Consider the following 27,947-nt stretch of genomic DNA (forward strand, 5'->3'; position numbering starts at 1 on the left):
TTTGATGTTGCAAAACCGTTTTATTCTTATCAAAATGAGCGGTCTAAACGTTGTTTTTGCCTAACACTGCATTTTACACTCTCGTTTTTCAATTGTCATCACATATTGCAGTGACACGCGATACAACACCTGAAGTCGTTACCTATTACTCCGACAACACCTATGTGGATCCCAAATGGCAATCCTAGATTACAAATAGGAGTCTACTTCTCGTTAACCCTCGAAAGAATATATAACTGGCCACAGCTAAAATTACAGAGCCAGGGTGGCAGCAAACGCAAAGGGAAAGCAACAGTAGATACCAGTCTGGCGAAATGAAAATCAACAAGTGAGCTAGTTGGCTTAAATGTGTGAATTTAATTAAATGTAAATAAATATTTTAATAAATAAATAAATAATCACGTTGAATGCTTTTTGACGGGAGGGGAGGATGCCTTTTACTTGGCTCTTGTTCCTCTGCTCTCACAGTTGCGAGATGGGAGGTGGAAGCATGTCGACACGCTCTGGTTGCCGACCTGCGGTTCATACAAAGCCCCAGGCCTCGATTGCTTTGACTACAAAGTCTTCCTTTGTAGAGAGCACGTCGTTATCGTAAGTCTTGCACCGACGACTCCTCCCATGGAACAGGTCGCCGTCTAGCCACAGCCCAAACTGGCCACTGCGATTTCATAGAATGGCAGACGTCAACACCAATGTTGACCCACATTCTGAAACAGTGTTGAGACTCATTGTGAGAGATGCAGTGTTGGCGCTCCATCTATATTGGAGGTGCTGCATTGGAGGGCTCTACATGAGCTCTTGACAACTGCTTATGCTAGCGTGGTAGTTATTTGCGAAATTCTTCAACTGTGAGCTTTCAAGTGTGTCTGCATGCATGGTTGTTTGGTTGATTAGATCGTTTACTTTAATGGTGGCATAAAAAAATTGCCCATTCTGGCATACATGGTACAGCTGGCACTGCAAGTGCAAAGCCTGCTTTTAAGTCTTATCATAATCAGCACATGATTACAAGCTTTGTACAAGTATTGCTGGTACATGACTCCACGTACACGACTTACTTCTACAAGAGCTTTCCTAGTTTTCACTGTATTGAAGGTTAAGGTCTGGGAGTTGCTCAGTTTCATGTTTTTGTGGGTGTGACGTAAAACAATCGCACCTCATGAAATTATCTCGGATGAGTATATAGAATTCAACTGGGATAATTTTGCAAGGTGAAATTGTTTTTGAAGCATGCCCATAAAAATAAAGACTTCAACGAATGATAAGTAAACAGTTTTAACTCTGGCTATGAAGGTACTTGAATGTCTCGGGAGCAACGCTTCTTCTACTATAGGTATACGTTTATGTCGAAAGCTAACCGCAGCAGATAAACAAAGTTCACAGATTGCCTACACGTTACGTTGTACCAGCGAAAAAGACCGCTCCAATATTACTTTGCTTATTTATGAACAAATGCTATAAATATGTACTATTTATGTGGCATACTTGAATCCAGCTCGTATTGTGGTATGTACTATTTAGGCAGCAAACTGCTCACAGGTAAGTGCTTCCTTATGAGTGAGACATTTTTTGGTACCTTTAGAAAAAAAACATTGTGGAGTTGACAACTGGACGCTTTTGCCACGCTAAATCTCACTGCAACAGATTAATAGTGTTGCTCTGTGTAGAATGCCTTCCATTTATCTACACGCGCTCAGACATAACAAAATATGGCTGTCGCTTCTTTGCAAGTAGATACTGTAATGTGAAAACGACTAAATTAACTTGCTAGATCCTTTTTTTTTCCTTAAAAGGTGCTGACGATCCTACCACAGTGGTCTTGGGGTTGTGGCACCCGACTGCTCACCTAAAGGTTGCGGCATCGAATCCTAGTCATCGCGGCCACATTTTTTATGGAGGCAAAAATGCACAAGGCCCGTGTAATCGGTACATGTTTAAGAACCCCAGGTGGTCAACTTTTGTGGAACCCTCCACTATGACTTTCGTTATAATTATATTGTAGTTTTGGGATGTCAAATCACAACACCTAGCTGACAAAAGCGCAAAATCTTTCGAAACTGTTCTGCTATATTCGATAGTTGGGAACAGTGGCCAGTATGTTGTAGTTCAAGCTGTGCGATGGAGTTACAGCACTGAAGATGTGAAATGAAAAGCAGCGCTTATACAATATTTTCCACCACACTAGACGTGGTGAAAACTCATTTCACATTGAATTCAGCCATGCAGTGTTCTTGAAGGGACCCCGCAACACTTTTTGAGCATGGTTAGAAAATGCTGCCAACCCGAAGTCGAGGCTCCTAAAAACCTATGAGCACATGGCCTGAAATTCACAATTAATTCTCAGTCACCTAGAAACCACATCTTTTTCTTTCTACAAATGATGCCATATACCTAAATTACTGTACCATATACCCAATGTCCATGGTCATTGAGTAATCTGAGCATTGTGAGCTGCATAGCTACCATGGCACGATGTGCCTCCATGCACGCTCATGGTCCCACTAAAAGTAAGCCTCGTGCTCAAAAAAAAAAAAAAAGTGCTCAAGCTCATGATACGTGCTGACAAAGGGAGGCATCTTCTTGCCGCGTTGTCATCGTACTCCCTACGTAGCTTTCAGTGCACGATAGAAGCAAGAAGGTGCTTGAAGCGTGCGACAAATCTTTGTAGCTTTGCCCATACTTGATGGACATTTTTGCAACAGCTGATTCATGGAACAATAGGTCCTTTTAATAAAGCCATTTGATGAATACTAGCAAAAATGTTGCAGGGCCCCTTTAACATGATATGAAATATCAATGCACATGTGCCTTCACATTTGTGTTCGCAATAAAATGCAGCTTCCTATTGAACCTGCATCTTTATTACCAGCAGCTCAATACACTGCTTAATAAAATAGCCAAGGTGGATAATTAGAGCAGTACTCACTCTCCAGCACCGAAAGCCAGAAAATCAGCATTGCCTTTGATGAAGTAGACATTTTCACCGGTCCATTTGTACAGCTGCACAAGTCACACGGGAAGAGAAGTATATCAGCCTAAACCATATTAAGCAGTAACGTGAATTTTTCATCGTACATCAACACAGGTGAATCTCTCCTTCTGACACACCATTGTCTGAATTTCATGTGGGTGCATTGCCTAATGATGCAAAACAATAGTATTCGAGTCAATACTTTACCATCAGTAGTACGATAACCGAATAGCACCGATGACTTTGTGCTATGGTAACTACTATGGATAATGTAAAATGGTGCAAGGCACCTATTGCTTGGCAACACTTTTGAGTAACAATGTGCGTAAACAAGCTTGCTGATGGCAAGATTCTGAAATTAGTCAAGAATTTCATGACTATTAATAGTACAGTCAGGTGAACTATCGATGCTGTCAATAGCATTTATTGCAGTGTTTCAAAGCAAAACAGCAGAATGCTGTCAATAGTCTTTCACACTAAGTGGTAGTCTCAAAAGTAACATTACTATCTATAATAGTTATGCATCACTTATATTCACCTTGCTGACTGTCAATCTTCTCACCTGCAGCTATGCACGGCTGTTGACCTATGCTATACTTGCCAATGGCTGTTTGCCTGGGAAATGTGTGGTGGCTCTGCAAGACTTCAATAAAATCTACATGCCTAGGACATGCAGCATTTTCTGGCACTATTAAAGGCAAAAGCCTTATGCATGTCATCAAACAGGAAGAGTGACTGTTGGCATCATTGAAACGAGCGGCACAGAAAATCATCGTGAAAGCAAAGATGTTCATTATCATCATACATGTATAAGATGCTAATTATGAATGTGCAAATATTCAAGCACTTCGAACGCTCAAGTGCATATATAACAGCATTACAATTCACTTCTACATGAATTTAAATTATTCGAAATTTCAAACTTCTCAAAACAAATAGACGTTGCATGCATTTCACCGCATGCAACCCTCTGAAGAGATAGTTTTACTGCAGTATGAAACGCAATGCTGTCGAACCACCTTTCAAGAAAAAACGCACACAGCCGCGAAGCTACGCTTCAATGTTGACAAGCACACCCGCACATCATTTTTTTTATTTTATAAATGTGGTAAGAGGGCTTATATCTGCTAAGTTTGGACAATTTTAAAGCTCAACTTACCTTACCGCTTATAACTTGGGCTCTATTACTATTAGAATTCTGCCACTATATTAATTTCCTTCCACCTTACCTCAAACCAAAAAAGTATTGTGCAAGTTAGTTGAGTCATGACAAAAAAGCTCACTTTTCTTTGTAATGTGTGATATACAGCGCTATCTGAACTCCTGTATTCGAAATTATTCAACAAAATTGCTATTTGCTTAAAACCTTTAATTTATTGCTTGTCTATTACTGATGACAGCACTAGATGGCTTTCACCTTAAAGTCATCTTAGGCAAGTGCATTAGGGAACCCTGCGAGCCTTTATTGCAGGTGATGGATGTTATTGCAACTTGACCGTGACTGAGTTGCCGATAGACTTTAGCTTGATAATTATACTATAACAACAAATGTACAAGTTGCAAACGGCAGTCTCGCAATAAATTTGTTAATGCGCTGGCATTAAAGAGCTCGTTTTCCAGCAATTATGGCATTGGTGTCGTTGGTTGCGAGTGAGAAATTGGCATAAACAGTGTCTACAGCTGCACAGGTGGGCATACTGTTGAAACATAGCCGGTACTTCGATTAAAAAAAGGAAGAGTTCTGGCATAGTGAGCTCTTCGCAACTGTAGTTTCAGTAGGCATTCCAGGTTAATATGAAACAGCCAATTTTACAAGCACAGACTTTTTTCCTTGCAGCACGGTTAAGGCATCCATTGAGAATTGAAGCCAAGCTATCGACTGACAAGGCAAGGCAAATAGGGCCTGTTTATGCCATCATGTACTACTCTTGCAGGTTTTAAGTTTATTAAACTTAAATGAGCAGAAACAAAAATATACCTGCCTACTTCTCTGAGTAGGGCTTTGTGACAAAGACTAGAAATAAATGGCACACACTCGTTGGAGAGACTTACCTTGAACTCTGGGTGGAAGGTAAACAGAAATGATTCTCCAGTGCCATAGAAGTGCTCACACATCCTTAGGGAACACGATGTTAGAACGCCGAAAACCTGTGCAACAAAGCAAAACTAATTACGGTTTAGCTTATTAACACAATACAGACACTTGACCTTGCAGAAAAAAAAAGGGAGGGGCAGGAAAGAATCTCTACGGAAAAGCCAGCTTACAGCCCCTTCAGTGTCCAAGACCGTAAGCAGAATAGGTGATTCAGTCTTGAGCATCTCGCGGTAAAGTGTCTTGAGGCTGAAGCCATGTTTCAGCGTACTGTACACAAGCGCCCAGGAGTAACTTTCCGCACGTGCTGGAAGGTGCTTGCACAGCTGTTGCAGGAATAAAACATGCACCAAAGTAAATTACCACAGTCCACACGGCATGTAGCAAAGCTCGATCACAAACGTGTCTGCAAAACTGTGGTTGCAATCTCAACCACATACCTGAATTTTCACCTCATGCTTTGGCTTCCTTTATTAGGTTTCATTTCAGCTCCATAATAAAATATACCACAATTAAATTTTTGTATAAATTGGTGTTCAAAGTTTAATTATGATGATAGCAATGGTAAAGTTAACATACTGGGTGCCTTTCTCCTTCATGTCGTTTTAAGCTAATGCATAGGGAACGCTGGGAGTTCTATAAACAATCGTTTTGCTAATGTTTTAATTTTCTGCAATAGTGCCCAGCAGGGCAATACAAATTTCGAAATATTACTCTGGAGACTTGTGCAGCAGAACCCTAATGACACATTCTCAAAGAGATCCTAAGAAATAAATGCAGGAGCCAGGAAACTACAAAGCACAAGAAAAAAAATATTCAGTGGTACAGAAATTTATTTCTATGTTTACAGTTGAAAAAAGCGAGCAGTGTTTTCTGGTCCGTTTATTCATGCCAAAGCAGGACAAAGTTTTCAAGCAGCTGTAAGGCCATATCTTTAAATAAATTACACAACAGCCGACACCTTGTATGTGATCACTGTTGAAGATACCTTTGCGAGATTGTCAGAAGATGTGTCGGGATCACCAAGAGATAATGTAGCACTGTTGGCATAGCGTCTACGAGCCACCATGGTTCATAGAAAATGATGTGTGTATTGCAGGTGTCAAAGTGCCCCCATAAGCAATTGTTGAAAAAAAATGACCCCTGCTATACCAACTCCTTTGTCACTAGAGAACGCATTGGTTTAGTTGGGCCCGATTTAGCCAACGAATAGAACCGCAGAGCTGAAAATGGCATCATGCAAAGAAATGTATCTGCATACATAATTATTTTGACACTAGTTATAGTACCGGTAACAGAAATAGGCACACGCAACACAACAACGTGGAGAGCCCAGCTGCGAACGTCTTGAATTTCTCTGACAAATAAAGACAGAGGTGAGTATGCGCCAATGTGCAAATGGAAAAGCAGTAACAAATGTCAATCTTTTCGGCTTTTTCGCGAATGCCAAAAACAAATTTAAGACCAATTGCATCATAGCCACCTCACTTGCAATATGTTTCTCGAAGGCTATTATTTTTGTTCGCGGTAAACAAAAGTATGTTATATGTGCCGCTTGCGCCGCTCATGTGGCTAATCATACAGTCAAGTCAGGCCAAGCTGTGTACAGTCAATGTGGTCGCTCTCTTCCATAGTTGCCTGACTGGCTCAAAGCGCACCTCACGATTTATCATACAGGAACAGTCTCGCAGTTGCAACTTAGCAGCAGGGTTCCCATACATTTGATCCTATGGGAGCTATGCTAGAACCAGCAGAAAACAATGTACCAGCCGGGAAAACGTAGCGGCGAGGAGCTTAACAGCAAGGTTCTACTGTATATGGCACTTAAGAAAGGGCAATGGAAGCAACAGCCATCGGCCACACATTATTAGATGGAAAATTGTTTTGATCCTTTTAAAATCAAGTTTGTTGTACAGAGCCATGCAAGTGCAACTCTAGGGTATACCTCACTAAAGATTCTGTACACACCTCCCGACGGTGCTCCTCGGTAAATATTTCCGTGGAATCGAGCAACTCGGGCAAAGGAAGGTCAGTCAGGTCTATTGGAGATACCTTGCGTGTTTCACTCCCAAACGCCACCTGTGTAGAACAATGAAAAAATAATTAGAGACACAGAGAAAAGAAAATTGAACAATAAAAAAAAAACGCACAATAACTGGGTCGCACCTTGCTCAGTACCAGCTAAGTAATAAAATAATTGGGAACTTACGCACTAGTGGCGCGCTGACGGGGAAAACAGTGGAGCTGGCGGCCTTCCACTCATCACCCTATGTCACTTCATCTCAACCTAACTTACCTTTCCCCGCCCCTTTCTGTATTATACTATGCATTGGTTTACCATCTCCCTTCCTCCTCAATGGCATATCAAATCTCTTCACCCTCAATTCCCTCTTTCTACAATACAGCAGTGTTATGCTATCCTTTACTCTTTCACCATGCTCGTCCTCATTTCCCTTTCTCACTTCCTTGGTATACTTTACTGTGCATGGCTATCTATGCAATGCTGGGAGCTACTTAGCACACACTTCTTTTTTCCTATCCCTTGCTATACTATGCTATGCAACTAGTGTCAAATAAAGTGCGAGCAGCGGCAAGCATTGGCAATAGAATAGTTTGCGCCGTCCAGTCACTACCATGAATAGGTGCGTATATGCACACTGCTGCCAAAACGCACGTTCGCATCTGTCAGTCGCGATGACCCACCGCTAATGTTTACCACTGTCGGAGTTTCATTTGACACTGATAGTACATGGTTATGCTGCAGTTTGCCATCTCATTTTTTTTCCTCACCATTCTCCACAACCTACCCTCATCTATTTTCCTCACCCTCACTTCTCTTTCCCATCCCCTTGCTATTCTATATACTGTATTACAAAAGGCTTTTCCATGATTCAGGTACCCTAACCCCACCTCTTTTCCTCTCTCACATCACTCCTCATGTTCACACCTTTGGCTATGCAGTGTTAGGAGCTGCTCGGAATATACTCTCTGTCTGTGGCATATATGCTCATTTTTGTGCAAAAGCTATGCAGAGCTATAGCCAGCTTAAACAGCCCTGTTTTTAAAAAATCAAAAACCGGTGCATGCTAATTTCTAACCCACACTTTTGCTACGTCCATGCTCTCTACTTGTACCTGACCTCTGCATTAGTACCTCACATCAAAGTAACATACCAACTGAACGACTTCAACCGCCTTCTACATTGCAACTTCAAACAGGTGTATGACACTTGCTTCCAAGTCACCCGGGGAGGCTGAAGCAGCTTCAGGTGGTGTCGCGGCACTGCCAAAAAGCTTGAAGAAGCGCAGAGCACCACCGTGGCCTTTTTTGGAAGCATGGTGACCCTTACTGCTGCTGCTCATGTCAGGAGTGTCGTGTCCTCCTTCACCACTGATCGTACCCAAAATATGGCTTTGGACAGTGTGCATCTCAGCCTCCTCCTCATCCGCAGGCTCGAGTAATGGCTCGAATCCACGACTGGCCATGTCCACTCGATGCACGTCACCATACACCGAAGGCGCCCATTTTTCCAAAAAGTAGTACAGCTCGTCTGCTCTGTAAGATATGGCGCAACAAAGGATTATATGAGAAAAAAGCCGCATATTTGCTGGCCACCTTAAACTCTACAGCAGCAAGTGAAAATAGTGCTAGCCCTATGAATTGAAGACAGTTTAATGGCACACATTAATTGTGATTTCAGCATAAATTAAAGTTCTTTTTTTTTTGCTAATAAAAAAAAAAGTCTGCAGCTCGCAGCAGTGATATAAGGCTGGAACAATCAGAAAAGTTAAGTGTCTGACCTAGCTAAACTTTGCTAATAATGCTAAGCTCTTGCTAGAGGTGTAATTTTTTTGCTAGTAGTACTAAGTATGTCTAGACTTGACTAGACATGTCACATGACTCCCTGTTACATGACGTAATTTTTGCCTCATGACTAGCTGCAACATCTTTTTCTGGCATAAATATGTCGTGTGACTAGCTATTATGCAATTTTGTGTGATTTTAGTCACGTGGCTAAATGTTACACGGTTCTTAGTCGCTTGACTAGAGGTTGTGTGATATGCGAACTTTAGTAACCCAAGTAGATGCTGCATGACCTTTATTCACGTGACTACTTATTACATAATGTTACTTGATATTTAGTTGCACGACTAGTCTTTACGTGATGATATGCAATTTCAGTACCATGACTAGTTGTTACGTGACATTTAGTCACGTAACAGACTCGCCTATTGTAGATTTTGCATTCCACACTGGGCAAATCAGTGCACATGTTGAGAGAGCAAAGCAGAAGTTGAAGAAAATGAAATGAACGCGTACAAGTTAGGGGTGATAATACTTCCTCTTCGGACTACCAAGTGCAACCTAACAAGAAGCTGAAGAGCTCAGCAACTATATAGTTATAATTACCTAGAACTATAATTATGATTAAATATATGCTAAAAAATTCATTACATTTTGTAAAATTTGGCATATAGTTTTCTTTAAGCCTACATCCTTTACTAGCATAATACTAGTACTTCCCAGTGTTTGTTCAATGTTGCGTCATGTTAACTACTGCTCTATCAACAGTGCATTAAAATTAAGTGTTCTACCATGCCAGTACTTTTAAATTCTTTCTCACATTATGCAGCTGTATGCTTTGCCCAATACCGAATAATTCAGCTATATTCAATTTTCAACTTATTCTTCGGTATTCCCTCTTGGGGATACTTTCCCTTTTATAAAATTAGCACTTGATAGGTTGGTGTCCATGAGTATAACATTTCTGGCATTCTGTCTCAACACAGCTGGCACATTGCCAAACCACAGTAGCAAGCACATGAATGAACACGCTCGGGACTAGTCTCGTGAAATCTTGCAAAACTTAAAAGTCCCTCCAAAAGCAACCTTCCGATAATTCTTGCAATCAATGTGCAGTAAAGCCACACTAACATTTTTAACACTTTTTTATATCAACTCGCTTTAACATATTCAGTACTACACCACTAAGCTCACTCACTAATATTATGATGTCAGTATTTGTCCTGAAAGCACAGTCTGACCAACATGTCCACTAATCAATTTATTGCTACCCTCAAGGTCCTTCACAAGTGTCTTCACAGTTCTCACCATTTTCACCCTAAGTTGATCTGGCAGCATGCAACTCTCCCAGCACTCAATTAGCTCCTTGGCAATCATACACGCTTGTGACCAAATGACTTTTCTTCCTTGCTTACACATTATGCTGTCAAAGACTGCTATGGTTAACCTTCGCAACAACATTGCTGCCATCGTTTATTTGCTGTCATTTGAGCATGTAGTTGGTCAATTTAGAAATAGCTATGGTGTGTCAATGTAAAACCCACACCTCAGTTAATGAACCCTAGTGGGCTTTCAAGGACAACAAACCAACTGCAACATAATATACAAGGAAGTATTATAACTGACACATTGGATCAGTCTATGCCCATTCTCTGAGAGTCTACTCTAAATTAAAAACGTACAGTTAAAGAGCTACAAACAAGGGAAGCATCACAAACCTATTTCGTGGGATACCGAACCAGTACTGAGACCGTATGCAGCGCTTGGAGGAGGCAGTGGCAGAGCACTGATTCTTGTGCAGGGGTCTTCCCATGCGTAGGCACAAGTACAACAGTGTCGCCTCTGATGATTGCGCTAGCCGAGGAACCAGCTCTGCAATGGTCCAAAGCACAAAGACAAGTTAAGAAGAAGCATTGTCGGCATTTCCCAGTTCATAAATGAAACAAAAAATTGCACACCTGCAGTGTATGATTGAATGACATACCATTTTACTTTAGGCCCCTGCAACCATAACATCTTCCAAAACCATAACGCAAGTAACACACATTGCTTGTAGTTATTCACGGAAATATTTTTCAGTCACAATATATGCTATGTGGTTATATTATCTGTTAAATTCCAAATTTTGTAACGAAACTTGATCAAGAATGTTTTGTGAGTGCTTTTCTTTCACTATATTACACTCTTCAAAAAATCACCAATGGTACTTGGTTATGTACAGCCGAACCAGTACAGCCGAACACAAACGCTCAACAGCTTGCCCTGAAGCAGTTTCATTGACACTGTCATCGCGTAGCTTTGGGATCTGTTTCCGGGATGTTACCCATGCATGCTGACATACTATCCAAGCATACCAAGCTATTAACTCGGCAACAGGGCCCAGTGCTTCGTGGCTGACATCAGTCGAAATAATCCAGGTCACGCATCGAAGCGTTCCTGTTAAGCTTGCTGATGACTGTACAGGCGCGGTTACTGTTACAAGCAACATGAAGTAGGTAGTTATATTTTGCGGAGCGTTGGGATGAACACCGCGCAATGATTTGTGGCCCAAGCGCATTCACTGCTAGAGGCATAGTTAGCTGTGCGTCATCTGCTATGGCTTTTATTACATAAATTAATGCTGCACTGAAGTGCAACTACGTCCGGTTTTCAAGAGATTCAAGACCATAAACCCCATCACAGTATGTTTTGTTCAAGCATATCACACAGCAACTGTGAATTCATAGTTAGCTCAAAAGCCATGCATAACAAACAGTAGAAACCTACATGTAGCACATAGGTATTGCAGCATCACAACAAAAAGAAGAAAAAGAAAGCTTCCATTTCTTTAAAAAAAACAAGAAAAAAAGTTCTGAGGCAGCTACAGTAGCATAATGTTGGGGCACACAAAATTAGCTTTTATATCCCACAATCAACAGGTTTAGAAGCTTCTGGCAGACCGAAAGCCCTTCAAGTGGCTTATGTACGCAAGTTCTTTCAGTCTGTTGTGCTGTACATGGGTGCGACTAGCTCACAGCAGGAAGTGGGTAAAGCTCAAAAGAATGCTAGAACACAGTGAGCAACAGCTACGGTTACTAGGCACCAAAAATTCCACTATTGTGCAAGCATCGTGCATGGAAAGTATTAGTATCGGCAAGAAGCATAATGCACTCTTGGAAGGAGTTGCGTTCACATTGTAGTCAGAACTAGCACACTGTCTGAAATTCATTCTCTGCTTTTGGTGGCCACATGTTCAAGAAAATAAGGATTGTTTTTTGGAGAAGGACACGGCATATGTGGAACTTGTGCTGATGTAAGCGTTACGTCAACAACGGGAGACGTGGGGGCCCACTGCAACACATCTGGCAGACACTATTTCTTATGGCCAATAAATGCTGTGTGAATGTATGACCACTGTTAATAATTGCTGCATTTCTATAATGAAACTGCATTACAGTGTAGAAAGAAATAAAGCTTTTTTTTCTTTTTTTTTTCGAAATTTAAACATACAGTTGACTCTATTTAATTCAAACTTGAAGAAACCTCTGAATTTTGTTTGAATTATCAAGATGTTTGTATTATCAGAAGTTCTCAGATATAGGACTCTGGGCAAGGTGACAAATTTATTTTGTCAAATTTAAATTTTTTTAAGTGTTTTTAAACTTTTACTGCACCCAATGAACAGAAAGCAGAGGTGTAAGGTCTACAAGTTTATTAGCCATTTACTACTGATCAGACCTTTTAAAGAAATCATGAATTGCCTACTGCTTCTGTGCTACATATGTCTTCAGCACAAGGTTCTATACCAGTTGGGAATAATCATGGGTTACCATGTGTGTGCTCCATTTATAACATTTGTTTACTAGCAGAGCCTTGAAAGCCCAATGCGCTTATTTTTAATTTTTAGATGGTTAAGATTACATAAGCACACTAATTTTTAAATAGTAGTATGAATAATAACCTCCAAATAGACTGCATTTTTTTTTACTTTTCGAAAGCGTTTGACCGTGTGCCCCACTGCCGCCTAATCTCAAAGCTATCTGCTCTTCAATTAGACTCACTAACCTTATCATGGCTCCGAAATTTTCTTTCTCTCCGGAAACAGTTCACTGTCATCAATAACGATTCGTCGTCAATATGTGATGTAACTTCCGGGGTGCCACAGGGCAGCGTGCTCGCCCCGCTGCTATTTCTTATATTTATAAATGACTTGCCTGATGGCGTCACATCATTCATACGAATATTTGCCGATGACTGCATAATCTACCACCCTATCAAAAATGTTAACGATCATAACGCACTACAGAAAAACCTTGATGTAATTATGAAATGGTGTGAGACGTGGCAAATGGTTCTAAACGCATCAAAATGCAAAACCATCTCAATTAGCCGTAAGCATGACCCCTCCATTTTTTCATACCGTATAAATAATGACCCGCTCTCGCATGTTTCCACATACAAATATTTGGGCCTACACTTCACACAAAATCTTTCATGGTCCTCTCACATCACTAACATCTGCGCAAATGCCTCAAGATCACTGGGATACCTACGCCGTAACTTACATTCCTCCCCCGTTAACGTCCGAAATCTAGCTTACGAAACTTTTGTTCGACCTCAACTTGAATTTGCCTCAGCAATCTGGTCCCCCCACCAAAATTACTTAACCAACATGATCGAGGCAGTTCAAAATAGGGCAGTCCGATTCATTTCTCGCAATTATAATTTCTGCTGCAGCGTAACACAACTTAAAATGGATTATTCACTTCAATTATTATCCACTCGCTGCAACATTTCTCTTTTATGCCTCTTTCATAAATACGTCAATAGCACTAAAATGACCAGACTTCCAATTGAACGACCCTTCTATTTATCAAGTAGACTACACAACCGTCTTAGTTTCTCGCGCATGTACGCAAAACGAACTCTTTTAACGCATCCACTTTGCCTCGTGCCATCACGTTGTGGAATGATCTTCCCGATAACTTGGTATCTGACACTAACCCTGTTTCCTTCCGCAACAAATTGGTCTTACATTTTGGTTGATAATTTCATGTTCACAGCTTCGTTCTTGTATGTATATGACATTCATAATGCTGTGCAAAAAGTTTTTTTCTAATGCGCTTATTGCCCCCTTATTTTTTGTGCTTTATTTTTGTTTGCTTAGGACGAACTGTTCTCACTTCCTGTAAGCACTTTCATGATTTTCCCAGTGTATTATACCACAGTTTGTGCCAATTTAACTTACACGTATTGTACACTTCTTAACATGCTGCGTGCCATGAACTGCATCTTTCTAGTTTTTTGGTAACGATGTATGATGTCAATTTATGCTTACTTATTTCTTGTTTATTTGTTACTCATGTCTCGAGCTTACGTTTTGGCACCTTTCGCCCTTTTACTTGTTGTACATGTCTTTGTTAGCCCCCCTTACTCAATGCCCTAACCAAGGGCCTGTAAGGTACCTGTAAATAAAAATAAAAGCAGCAGATATTTTCCAGTATGGAACTGCGAAAAGTATGAATTGACCAATTGACCGAGCTTGAATTAAGAGTCTTTTAAATACATTGAACGAATAAAGGGCCAACAAAAAATTTAATTTTGTTTGAGTTAACCAAAGTATGAATCATCAGAGTTCGAATGATCGAGAGCCTACTATTAGTCGAAGTGTGACAATGATAGTTTCGAGAATGCACGGACTATCAGAAACAAGCATGCCATAGCGCTGTGCATTGTTGGGAGGATCGTTCCCACGTGATGTTCTTACAATGTAAGTAAAACTTTGTTCATAATGTGTGCCCCCTCTGCACAAGCATTTATATTGTAACACAGCGCTAGAAGAGCATGAAAGAGACAGGAGGGATTCGGTGATATGCAGCATCTGATCGTACTTATTGCCTACCGCTTCATTGGCCTCATTGTAGGTAAACCTATATTATCCATAACAGTTCCAATAGAGGTGCGGGGTACCCAGTGCTCTTAGGTAACACCTTCACAGACTGAAAAAGCCTACGCCTGGCCAGACTACCTCTGGAACACAGATTACATGACCGACGTCCGAGAAGGCACACTGACCGGCAATAGCCATGCAGCAACCAGTACCATGAAACAAGGGGGCCACCGACAAAGACAATCTAGCTACTGTGTAGCTAATCACACATATTTTCAGGTACGACAAATGAATACGTGGCCGACTGGTTAAAGCACTACGAAAGAGTGAGCCATTGTCACAACTAAAGTGCATCGGCAAAGCTCATAAATGCCGCATTCTTTCTTGCTAGGACTGCTCTGCTTTGGTTAGAGAACTATGGAAATATGCTCACCACTGAAGGTTTTCTTAGGGGACCCAAGTACGAGGAAAAAGAAGGCTGAACAAACAGAGCACAATTGCCTGACAAAATGTGTACACTGACCGGCAATACAATAAACAATGAAAAGGTACAAGCTTTGTGGCAGTGTAAACACAAAAATGTACAATGAACGCAAAGTTGAATATTTGTTAAAGGACATCATCAGAGATGTTTATAGCTTTCTTGTCATGAAGGAAAACCTCAACACACCATACAAGATTAGGGAGCAATGTCATGCCTTCGAGGTGCTGAGGACCCGGGGACTTTGGAAATGTTAGGACACTTCGACAGTTTCACTATGGCTGCAAGTATGGATGATTTCGCCTGTGAAGACCTCCGTTTGATAGAGTGTCAAAAGGCAAGAGGAGCCAGCATGGCTTCAGGGATAAGAGGCTGGCTATCAGTGCACATTTGATGAGTTTACTGAATCACTGTTCTTCTAAAAGTGAGAGTGTAGGATCGAGTGTCAGCGAAAATCAGAAGCATACTTCCGATCTCTCCCAGCAAATCACGGTCACCACCGGACGTCACCACCTCGACATGGCGACGTGGTATATCACCCAATACTATGTCTTTCTGCAGACCGCTATGAGACCGCTACAACATGTGTCTGTGGAGAACTACACAACTCTGCAAGCCTTTGCTTTCGCTAATTTAAACCAGGACATGCCAATTTGCTACATGTGCAGTTTCTGAGGGTCTACTATATGCGTGTGTCCCGAACTTCTCAAGAGCTACCTTCTTACTCTAAACTCGCTTCTAAAAAATGTTTCATGTTATAAATACGTAGGTGTTCACCTTTCAGCTGACCTTACCTGGAACACTCACACCGATTACGTCGTCAACAACGCTAACCGGGCATTAGGGTACCTTCGACGTAATTTTTCAAGAGCGCTTTCTTCACTAAATCTACTACTTTACAAGACACCGGTTCGTCCGAAGTTTTAATATGCGGCATCACTCTGGCATTCAAGCCAAGTCAACCTGATGCAAAACGTTGAAGTAGTTCAGAATAACGCGGTTCGTTACATACTATCCGATTATAACCGTACCTCCAGTGTCACACACATGTAATTGAGGCTTAACCTACCATCTCTAGCGTCTTGTCATAAAGTTCTTCGTCTGTGTTTTTTTCATAAAATAATCTATCACCCTGAACTATGCAGTGAATCATTTAAGTGCCTTATTACATTTCCGCTCGTTTAGACTACTCAAATAAAGTCAGGATACCCCATGCACGGACTAACCGCTTTTCACAGTCATTTTTTCCGCGAACAACCACAGACTGGAACCACCTGCCCGACTCCATTTCCTGTATACAAAACCAAGTATTGTTCAAAAACACCTTAGCTAACATTGTACATTAGGATTTTTCTTATATAACTTACCAGTCTCTAATTACTGTTCACTGTAGTTATTTGCTTTGTTACCTAGCTAACATTGTATAATTAGGAAATGTTTTGTGCTTTATATTGCCTTTAACTTAACTCACTGTATCTGTGTATTACCCACTCCCCTCTGTAATGCCTTCGGGCCCTGAGGGTATAATAAATAAACAAATAAATAAATAAATATCTTGAAATAAAAATTTGATGAAATCATAACAGTTACAATACTCGGCAGTGTCAATGTAAGTACACTGGCAGTAGAGATAGGGTTAAACATCAAAATTGCTATAAATTCTTTTTACTACTAAAAATCTTAATGAGCAGAATGACTGGAATCAAACAGTACTAGTCACATTCTCAGTCATCATGAAAGCAGCAAGTATGCGAATGGGTACTTCAGTGGCCTTTAAACTTTTTCTGCTCATTAATGACAAAGGTGAGGTGCATGTCTATAGAAGTTTATTGCTTTACAACTGATTAACTAAAGTATCAAATACCCAATTACAATACGTTCATGCTGTTTTTGGCACTTGGCAAGTACACAGCCTTACTAATGAATGTATGTATCCTTATCTTGTGCATACATTTGCAAACAAAGTAAATATGTGAACAAAGTAAGCACTTGTAAAGCTGGAAAATCCCAAACACTCACTATCAAATGCTGCAAACAGCTCGGGCTTTTCCTCAACCATGTTCTTGAGCCAGACATTGGCATTTCCAGTTTGCAAAGAGGGCCTCTTTTCATCCGCTGCCAGCTGCTTGGTCTGCAACTGCAGTGTAGGTGTCAATGGCACAGGATCATCAGCACTGTGCAGAAAATTGGCTTCTAATTTAGGCGATGATGCAATCGTCTTGGAGATGGAGTGTGTGCTCAAGGATATTAACTCCACTGGACTCGAGAGCTCCTTGAGTACCTGCTCATGTGCAGGCTCCTGGGACCTGTCAGAAGGAACGCCATCATCCGCTGAAGCCCACTCCCTCATACATACAGGGATGCTCTCCGTCGAGGCAACACTGGACAGTTCTGTGGCTGGCACATGGTTTGTCGAGCTTAGTTCAAGCGTTGAACTCGGCATGCAGGAGAGGCACAATGGCTCGGGTAAGCTCTTTCCACCCAATGACAGTGGCAGGAGTGTGGATCCCTTTCCCCAGCAACCACCACTGTTCGGCTCCCCACGCACTGTTGGCTGAGACTCCGACGCCCTGTTGATAGGCTTTAACAAGTACTCATCAGCAGTCTCTCTTTCTATCTCCTTGGCTGCTGCACTCTCTTCTATAGCTAGAATCTTTTGCGGTGTTGCTGAATCGGTCGGCAACCTTTCCTGAAGGTTCGTCAGAGTTTCTATGTGCTTGGTTGCAAGCTTGTCACCAGCCCGGTCGTCTTTCACCACCTGGACAGTTGCAGAAGATAATTCGACTTCAAGCTGAGTAACAAGAGGCACAACATTATTAGACTCCCCGGTGCCCGCTTCACCAGCGGCAGCTTCCAGCTGCTTGCTCACCTCAGCTGACGCCTTCGCAGTTTTTTCGCAGGCATCTGGAACTGGTCCTACATCTGCAGCTAGTTTTTTTGCAGCACTGCTTCTGACTCCGGACTCTACTTTACCAAGCAGGGTAGTTGTTGCTTCCAAACTAGAATATTTATTGGCTTGTAGTGCACACACTTCTTCGTTATGTGGCTCAGAATACGGGCCCTTTTTTGATGTGAACTTGTCACTGCTTTTTAATTGTGCATCGCTCTGCTCAGTAGACTCTACGACTGCTTCTGGCTTTTGCACGTCACTTTCTAACAGCAAGGTTTGCTTCGTGTCTTGTTGCTGCCCTTGTTCCAGACTGTTTGACTTCCCAACAGGGTCTGCACTGAATGTATTGTGCACTTCTTTTGGTGGCTTGCACTCTGGCACACACACATTCGAAGACACTGTTGCAGGAGCTCTGTTCAGAGTCTGGACATTTGGCTCTGTCATTTTATTGTTGACTTGACAATTAGAGGGCAGGCCTTCCTCCCGTTTCTTGAATTGAGAAATGATGATCACTTTATTCTCAGTGCTCACCATCTGACCAGGTCTGGCTTCAAGAATTTGCTCAGTGCAAGACAAGTCTGAGGAAGGCTTTTCATTAGCACCTTGCATTGAAGGAACAGGAGATGCTTCGGTAGTATATTCTTGCGAAGGCTTGACTGGCTCCGACATCTTCTCACTGACACTAGCCTGGCCTTTGGGGGGCAGCCGGTGATGGGCAGGCCGGTATGGTTCTTCCCACTGAACACCGGCAGCAGCATCAGGCGTGTCACTGCACAGCCCCAAAATAGCGGCGTTCACATACCATAAGCATATGCACTACAAGCTATGGCTAATTTACCACAGGTTCATTCCAACCATGGTATCACTCACGTTTGAAGATAGTTACTCCTTCCTGGGTTTACTTAGATATGCGAGCTACACTTGTGCTTTTGTGTATTATACTATACCTAAGCTAGTTTTATCACTGCCTGGATGCTTTAACAGTCTATAGCTCGGACGGTATTCCTTCCCACATGAATGTTGAATTCCTTCCCATATGAAGGTTAGTTTCATGAAGCAATGCGTAAGGACCAAGACAGCAAAAATGAAATGGCTGTTAACCACATGTCCAGATTTCAGCTAGAAGCATATGTTCAGAAAGGTATTCAGAAAGGCCACACGTTTGACCCATAGCACACATTAAAAACATAAATATTTTCTGTGTTCAGGCATAAAGTACGAGGTTTAGTACTTCAATGAAGCAGCCAATTTACATGGGCTGCTTGTTTGCTTGCGGGCATATGCGTGGAGAATAGAAAAGTATTTGAGCAAGTTTGTGTGTTAGCTTGCATGCTATGTCATTGATCTGTTATTCAAAGCAGAGATCTGACCAAAGCTTTTTATTTATAATACATAGAAATATATATTTCATATATACATTTAGACTTTGTTATTATATAGATTCTTTTGACAGGATGGCTAATACAGTGTGAGAATTGTTTGCAACTCAACCATAAAACTGGTTCTGCACACTTCCCTTCATTGTTAGTAGTGAGGTAGTATCACCCAAGTTCTGTGGAAATTTAGTTTCCAGCTCATAGCTCATAATCGCAGCAATCAAAGACAGCTAGACTGGTATTTCATTATCTCAGCCTGAAAAATCTTCTTAGCTTTCTCTTAGTCATTGATTGGCATAAAGATCTGTTAAGGGTTGTAATGAACTAGCACTGACCGAACATGCATGTGCGTAATGTCGTTGTAGATGGCTGCGGCCACCACCATGTCCATGGGAGCAGTCACTTCATAGCATTCCGACCCATGCTCCATGACGAGTGGATCAGACACGTTGGGTACAAACATCACGTTGTTTGGAGTTACCAGAAGCGTTCCCATCACCACCCCTTGACCATCCGTTATGTGTCGCGACGAAATATTCAGGAACATGTCCATGTTATCCTGCAACGTGATAACAAGTGCCAAAAAAATGTAAGCAGCTGTGCAAAGGACCCTGAGAAACACTGTCATCGCAAACAAAGAAAATGTCAATGCAGCTGGAACAACTTCCACGCCAACTTTCCAACCCGAATAATAAATCTACAGTCAGTAGCTTTCTCCTGAAGTCCAAATAAAGGGCTACCTCGGACGGCATCAGTACGTTGGAAGCCCTCAGAAACATGACAACATTCAATTATTATGGATGAATCTAAACATATATGCATAAAAGATTATTGGACATGAAGTAAATCTGAAATTATCAATACCAGCAAGTAACAAATATTGTGCATAATAAAGGTAAGCCTCTAAACAACTTGACAGAATTTATGCACACGTTTCATAATTAACCTATATACAACATAGATACAGTTTGGCTTCATTAAAAATTATGAAGTTGTGCAACCCTGCACATATAAGAATATGCAAGAAATGAAGCCCAGTGTTTGTATAATATACAGATTGGTTAAGAATGTGGTTCGAAAATATTTAGAATATTTTAAACTGTGGAATGTTATATTATGCGCGTTTAGGTATACATTCAAGGCCTGACTGCAGCATGTGGCTTATTAAAAGTCAGCTATCAAATTTACATGTGGGTGGGTGTACATGTGCATGGGTGTATGTGTACGCACCTGTCAAGATTACCCTCAAGGCCAGGCAAAGTACAAAGATATAGGCTGCTAAGTAGTTGACGCCAAAAAAACAAGAAAGCTACCACACTAAAACAGGGGCTAACCATACTTTGAACATTCTATTAAGCTAAACAATGCAGTGAAATCGGCCGATCAAAAGTGTCATATCCCTTATACTTGGGGTCTCAAAGACATGGCATTTTCAGCAAGGAAATGGCTGCCTCTGTCCCATATGATATGTGCGGCACTGCACGTGGTCACCATGTGTCGAGGCTCAACTGTGCAACAAGATTTGTATATTTCAAACTTGGCCTACAGAGTTGAATGATTCCCGAGGTCGGTATTGATATGTTTCTTCATGTCCAAATGCTCGATTCCGTTCAGAAATGACCTATATATAAGATATGCCAAATGGTATTGTTGTTCCATTCAATATTAGTCAATATAGTTCAATATAGTCAATGTTAGTCGAGATTGTATTCAATTTCATCCCCCTTTTGCTCCGGCCATCTTCACCGTTCTGACCCTGAATGGTCTAAATTTCTTGACTGCGACCCACTGGCCGAGGTGAACTTGAGATCCCCAACTTATGAAAAAAAGGCCCAATGTTTCACTTTGTTGAACTATATCTTTCGTCTGATATCAACTGCACGTATACAAAATATAGCTTTTGGCAATACATCCAAACTTTTTTCAAACAAAAGTTAAGCACGTGCCACTTCTAAAGAAATATCTCCCATTAAGTCGAAATTTTCTGATGCAATTTATACAATGTGTGTGAACTAAATTTGATAAAAGAAATCCGAGTCCTTATTTTGGAGCAATTGCACTATCTAATTTGACTGAATGTGTCACTTAATGTGCCTTGTTCTCTGACTCAGCTGATTCGATGTGCTCATTGGCTGAGCAACGGTGTCGCTGCTGTTCCATAAAGGCTGCAGGAGAGCCTGGTGGCGATGCCGTGGCCTTTGGCGAACAGGGACGCCCGCCAGGCAAGGGTAGTCCAGCCCCAGTGCCATGGTTACCCACTGATGCCTGCAAATGAACAAGCAAAAGCGATTTCCAAAGGTTTAAAGTACCTATACTACCAAGAAATACCGAAACTTAATATATTAAAAAAGAATCATGCATCACACCATGTCATAGCGGAAGTTAACGCAAGCCTTGCAAATGGATTGCATCATTCAAAAGAACGATATTTCAGTACAACGCTACTAAACTTTATCAAAACCGAGCCAACTAAATTTTAGAATTACTTGAGTTAAAAGAAGAAACCAGTGTCACAGAATAATTCTATATAATGGTGTTGTCAGTGAACAATTAGGCATTGCCGAACAATTTAATGCATACTTCAACAGTTTTTTTTTTGTTGTTGTTGTTGTTGCAACTGAAAGGGTTCGCGCTGCCCCAATTGATGGTACAGCCGTTACAAGCTCTCCAAATCTTATTAGTTACACCGTAATGCCTTTATTGCTACTCAACTTGAAAACTAAAGCTTGCCCTGGACTCGATAATATTCTGAACGTTTTTATTTGCCGATATGCCGATCGAATCTCTTACAACGTATCTTGTCATTATATTTCATGCATCCATGTCGTGTTTGAGCTTGCTGAAAGACTGGAATACCGCCCGTGTGGCGACCATTTTTTAAAAAAAGTGATCATGTCCAATTAGATAACTATCACCTCATGTCACTAACATATTCCTGCTGTAAATTAATTAAACATGTTATTGCACAAGCCCTGGATGAGTTTCTTGATGACAGAAGAATTCTCACCAGCTCTCAGCACGGTTTCAGAAAGGGATATTCCAGTCACACAACTAGTCACTGCCATTGACACTTTTGCTTCTGCTATTGACAATAATAATCAAATAAAGTTCATTTTCTGGATATTAGCAAAGTGTTCAATAAGGCAACTCATTCCAAAGTAATATTTAGACTAAGATAATATGACATTCCTAAATTACTTGTTTCTTGGATAGCAGAATACCTGAAAAATCGTGAGCAGTCAGGGATATAGGTTGACATCACCTGTATTGGGTCCTTTGTTGTTCTTCCTGTCCTTCAATGACATTGTTGATATTAAACCAAATGTCCAAATAAGGATATTCGCAGATTACTGCGTGTTGTTTAAATAAGTCACCTGCGTTAGTGGCCAAGATGGCCTGAATGATAGCTTCAGCTGAATTTTTCAATAGTGCTCCCATTGGAAGATGACCTTGAATGTAGAAAAAAGTGTTGTTTTACCAATTTCCCAAAAGGAGATATTCCATAATTATAATTATATGCTGGGCTACTCTCCACTTGAAGAAGCCACCAACTGTAAATATTTAGGTGTCACAATTCGCAATAACCTCTCCTGGAACCTTCTTGTGCAAAACATATCTTCATCTGCCTTCCGAGAACTGTTCTTTCTTAAATACAAACTAAAGCAATTGAGCTCCGGCCTTTGTTTTTCCGTGCATCCTTAATGATTGGAACAACTTACCCATCTGTATTATTCTACTTTTCAATCGCATTGTTTAGGGTGGCTAACCTATTCAAATATGTTTTTTCCGTGCATCGTTAATGATTGGAACAACTTACCCATCGGTATCGTTCTACTTTTCAATTGCATTGTTTAGGATGGCTTACTTAAAAAGTATTTGCTTTTTCTCAGTTTTTTTTTTTCAGGTATGCTCTGGGTTGTATGGTTCAACTTACAAGATAGTTTTACTTTTGTTAACTCATTGCGTTCTACCTACCCTGCATGGCCTTTGTGTCTGCAGTATGTATTAAATAAATAAATACAACCTCCAATAAGTGCTCAAATCGTAAATGACAATGAAAGCTCACCTTGTCGTCCTCCAGTCTGTGCTCACGCACGTCAGCCACATCAGCAGCTTGAGATTCTTGCTTATTAACAGGAATGTACAGGGTCTGTAAATAGAATGTAGCTACTGGTTCACCGATCAAATATGCACAGGAATTTTTTTGAAAGTGCAAAATGTAATAAAAAAACAAAATGTACGAATCAGGAAGGGGCGTGTAGCGATTCCACTTACAGCGATTCCAGATATAACTATCCATCTGTTATAACGACCGTATTTCAATGCACTGAGGTTTTCCTATGCTACCCATTGAAACCGCGTCCACATTTAGCGGACATTTTTCAAAGCCTCGTATACTATTACAACGAACTCTTCCGACACCGGTCGCGCTAAAAATATGGCGCATACAGAGCGGGAAAAAAGAAAAGTTAAAACATATGCGAGAGGCACGTGCTCGCATTTGCCCCACTGCAATTCACTCGTGAAGAAGATATCGCACACCGCAGCGCGCACCTCACGCACATTTTGGGAGTGAGGTCGCTCACCATTTCCGGGCGTTTCTTCAGTGGCAGAATCGGCAGTAAGGAAAGAAGAAAAAGGACGCAGCATGAAGCCTTGCGCTCGGTTTTCGTACGGCAAGCTGTTCTGGCGCTGTCCTCTGCACCGAGCGCGCAGACGACTAACGAAACAACATTGCCTTCGAACGCAAGAAGCCATAAATGCAAAACGCTGTTAGTTGCATAAAAGTTCAATGTGACGCTCGACTCGACGATGTGCCGCAAAAGGTGTTCTGCATTTCGGTACGTAATGGCAGCGACCGGTTAATCATTGATGACGACTTCCGCGTGGATGCGGCGGTGCCTTAACAGATAAGCGCCAGAAAAGAGCGAAGGCGAGGTGTCAGTGGCGACGAGCGGGCCATTTTCACCGACAACGTTATCGCAGCCATCTGAAGATATCTTCTGCTCGGCAGCGCGTGTTTAAGCCATGCGGAGCGACGGCGGACAAACACGTCATATGCTGCGGTTCGAAAGTTCGCCGCCGGTGTCGTGCGAGGCGCCGCTTGCGTACGTGTTGCTAGCAAAATGCACGTCTTCGTCGTGCGAAACGAACAGGCTATATACTTGCCGCACCCGAGCGCGATCCGGGGTGAAGCATATGCGCGAAGAACGCACGAACGCGCGTGCATTAGACTGCAAACGGCCCAGCGTGCAACGCCGAGAGCCGAGTAAGCGACGAGCTGCACGCAACTAGCGAGGGGTACCGCGCTTCAGTGGAATGGCGCGAGTTCCTTGCGTTGCGTCGCGAGCGCACAGCGGGCGTCGCATGAGGGAGTTTGAGAATACCGTTTGCAAGCGCTGCGGGCGTAGCGGCCGCCATATGAGTTTTAGAATAGCGTTTGCCCATCTGCGATCCGCAACGCACGATCGCAGCGACACCGTAGCCTCGAAACCAGCGCTTGCGGGCCACATGCGGGCCGCCATTACCGCACGCAATTTCGGATTTTTTGCGTGCGGTCCGCAAACGCAAACACCGACTCGCGTTACAACGCATGCGCAGTGGCAGCGACCGCACCGCAAGGGCTCGCGGTGCGCTATTCTAAAACTCCCTATTAACACGCGCACAAGGCCTAACCTGTGACCGGATAGGCTGTTAGTGCTTTTTAATGACGAAAAAAAAAGTATTTGGTCGCTGTACACGTTTATCAAGGTGACTCAATGCACATATAAAACGAACTACTCATATATATAACGTCCACTTATCGCAGCACTTTCGAGTTCGTTAAAAACGGGTTATGTCGCACATACGTATGCCGTATCACGTACATGCTAGCTGTATTTTTATATGAAGCAACAGTATGAATTTTCGTCACCATATAATCTTAAAAACCTATTTCTGCATGCAGTTCGCCAAAACAATATTAATTATCGATTTGAACTGATTCCCTTTCAATAATATGCTCTTCAGGGCAGGTTGTGTATAACACAGTGGCATCATACAACGTTTGCACATTGTGATTTGTACAAGATGTATCAACACGAGTGAATACAAAGCATGGGAATCGCCCAGGTAAGAATCTTGGCAGACAGAACTGCCGAGAACGTGGGGGGCAGTCGCCCCCCTAATCGCCTGATAGGGCGGCGCAAAGTCAGTCCTCCACATATCGTAGGAAGGAGGGGGGGGGGTTGCTGCGCCCTGGGAAAAGGGGGTGCCATGTCAAACCTTATAGGGAGGGTGGCGCTGCAATGAACTTTCGTCCCTCCTAAAAGAGAACCCTGCGCACGCCTATGAGGACTGCATAAAAAAAAATATCAGGCTTATATTCACAGCTTTTTCTTTCGAGAAACTGGTTTACTTATTTATTTATTTATTTATTTATTTGTTTATTTATTTATTTATTGTACAGAGCAATGCCAGATACCAGAGCCACATAAGAGGATATACACACATCCCTCCTCTTCTGTTTTGCCGCGCAGTACAGCATTGTAAATTTAAGACATCCAGTAAGCCGATAATTTAATTCCGACCTTATTGCTAGGCAATGTTTCATTGCATTTTTAACACATTCAAAACTACGGTTACAACAAAGCTGCACTTGCGTTAAAATAAGTTCATTATATGCGACACTTTGTTAATAATGTCTAGTCCTGACACTATGTCTGCTCAGATTTGGGTGCACGTTAAAGAACCACAGGTGGTCGAAATTTCCGGAGCCCTCCACTACGGCGTCTCTCATAATCATATGGTGGTTTCGGGACGTTAAACCGCACATATCAACCAATCAATCAATCTGACACTATGCCTATTGCAAGACTATTCATTTACTTCGTTATAACTAATGTTTCGTTATATACGAGCTCGTTATATTTATGACAGTACCGGTTCTACTGCCTCTTCAGCGTAGAGGACTTAATTACTACTTACCTGACCAGGAAATATGAGTCTGCTCGTTAACCGATTGATCGTCGTCAGCTCTCCTGGCGTACACTCAAACCTCGCACCAATGCCAGCCAACGTGTCAGAAGCCTTGACCTGCAGGAATATGTGAAATTATGACATGGCTTCCATGTGAAATTAAGACATGGCTTCCAGAACACATGTGTGCTGTCTCGTAAAGAATGGCATCAGTGTCGTGGATGGGGTCACCACGCTAAAGCCTGAAAGGGACACTACAGGTGAACAGCAATTTGTACAAGTGAAAAATTAATGCTTGAGTGTGTTTTGAACATCAATAGCGTGTACAGCAGAAGTTTTCTAATCGAGAAATCGAGGTAAATGTACAATACGATTTGGACCACCAATGGGATTACGTATTAGGAACAAGAACCCAGAAGCCATATTGGTGATATTGCCAGGCACTTATTACGCAAACACTCTGAAAAAAAATCGAGTATTTGGAGAGTAGTTCTGCTACACAACCATAATCATCTAGTTCGAGTACTTTCCTCTCGCTATTACCACGGTTCCGATAGTTCGCGGTCGCGAACGACGCGCGCGTGTGACCTATAGCATTCCCAACAGGAATGTGGGCAGCGCTGGGTTTTCAAGAAAGGAAATGGCCAGCAAGTCAGATGGCGATTATTCTTGCGTAGCATAACTACTCCCAGAGAACTTTTTTTTTAGTGAACGTCACTTTCTACATTTTTCCTTTGTGTCACGCAAATGCCGCAGGACAAGGTCAAGGCACAGCTCACATTGTCACATGGTATTTGCACTTTTTTACTCACGAAAGCCACATAGACAAAGTGGACGTGCAGCTTGTGGTACCTCATTTTTTGGTACGTCAATGTGACCTTAAAACATCAAAGGTAGGCTTTCGCCATATAATCGGACAAAAATCATCGTCATTGTTGCCAACATTCCCATACACAGCTTTGGAAGTTGTTGACTGTTGAAGATGAGTTATAAGGTACCATGTACGTGTGCTATAACTGTCTCCTGAAGAGTACAACCGATGCACACACAAGGGAAGGGGATGAAAAGTTTGTTCGTTGCAAGGCAGAAGCGGCAGCATTCTAGTCTTATATGGTGAGAGGGGTTTAAAGTCGCTCGCATTGGGGGAGAGTTATTCCAGCCTTTTGTCCCCGTGCACAACACCCTGAAGGCTATGATGTCAATCTACCAAAAATAAAGAAGCCTGCATGCACCCACAGCGTATTCTACAGTGCCAGGCGGAGGCCGTGTGGGCGTCCTGCTCAGCTGCTTCTTTCCAGCTCCGGCATCGGACGATGCCACCATGTTAGTGGGCAGCAATGGCATGGTCTGGCCAGTGGCCGCAACGCCAGGCGACATGGCTGCCATATGGCCGCCCGCCACAGAGGGACCCCCATGGAAGGAAGCAGGGTGGTACTGCTGCATCGCAGCAGTCTCAGCCAGGGGTCCCCGGAGTGGCTCGAGGAGACCTCCAGAGGACCGGCCCTCG

At 42.1% G+C, this 27,947-nt stretch overlaps 1 protein-coding gene across 3 annotated transcripts; it reads right to left on the bottom strand.

The window, feature by feature from the left end:
* On the bottom strand, positions 1–27,947 carry LOC119170504 (nuclear receptor coactivator 7). 3 transcript variants are annotated; one of them, XM_075887226.1, is made up of 13 exons: positions 27,677–27,947; positions 26,450–26,557; positions 23,550–23,633; positions 21,578–21,748; positions 19,819–20,042; positions 17,237–18,876; positions 10,586–10,739; positions 8,297–8,618; positions 7,032–7,142; positions 5,237–5,389; positions 5,024–5,119; positions 2,927–3,000; positions 1–658 (listed from the first exon to the last, which is right to left on the bottom strand). In XM_075887226.1, exons 1-13 carry the CDS (start codon positions 27,881–27,883, stop codon positions 523–525), a joined length of 3,480 nt encoding a protein of 1,159 aa, XP_075743341.1. In that variant the 5' UTR covers positions 27,884–27,947; the 3' UTR covers positions 1–522. The 3 variants fall into 3 exon arrangements, with proteins under 3 accessions (XP_075743341.1, XP_075743342.1, XP_075743343.1); XM_075887227.1 differs by lacking the exons at positions 26,450–26,557; positions 27,677–27,947 and adding an exon at positions 24,070–24,613; XM_075887228.1 differs by lacking the exons at positions 23,550–23,633; positions 26,450–26,557; positions 27,677–27,947 and having other exon boundaries at positions 21,591–21,725.

The sequence above is a fragment of the Rhipicephalus microplus genome, chromosome 2, assembly GCF_043290135.1.
Source record: "Rhipicephalus microplus isolate Deutch F79 chromosome 2, USDA_Rmic, whole genome shotgun sequence".
Lineage (NCBI taxonomy): Eukaryota > Metazoa > Arthropoda > Arachnida > Ixodida > Ixodidae > Rhipicephalus > Rhipicephalus microplus.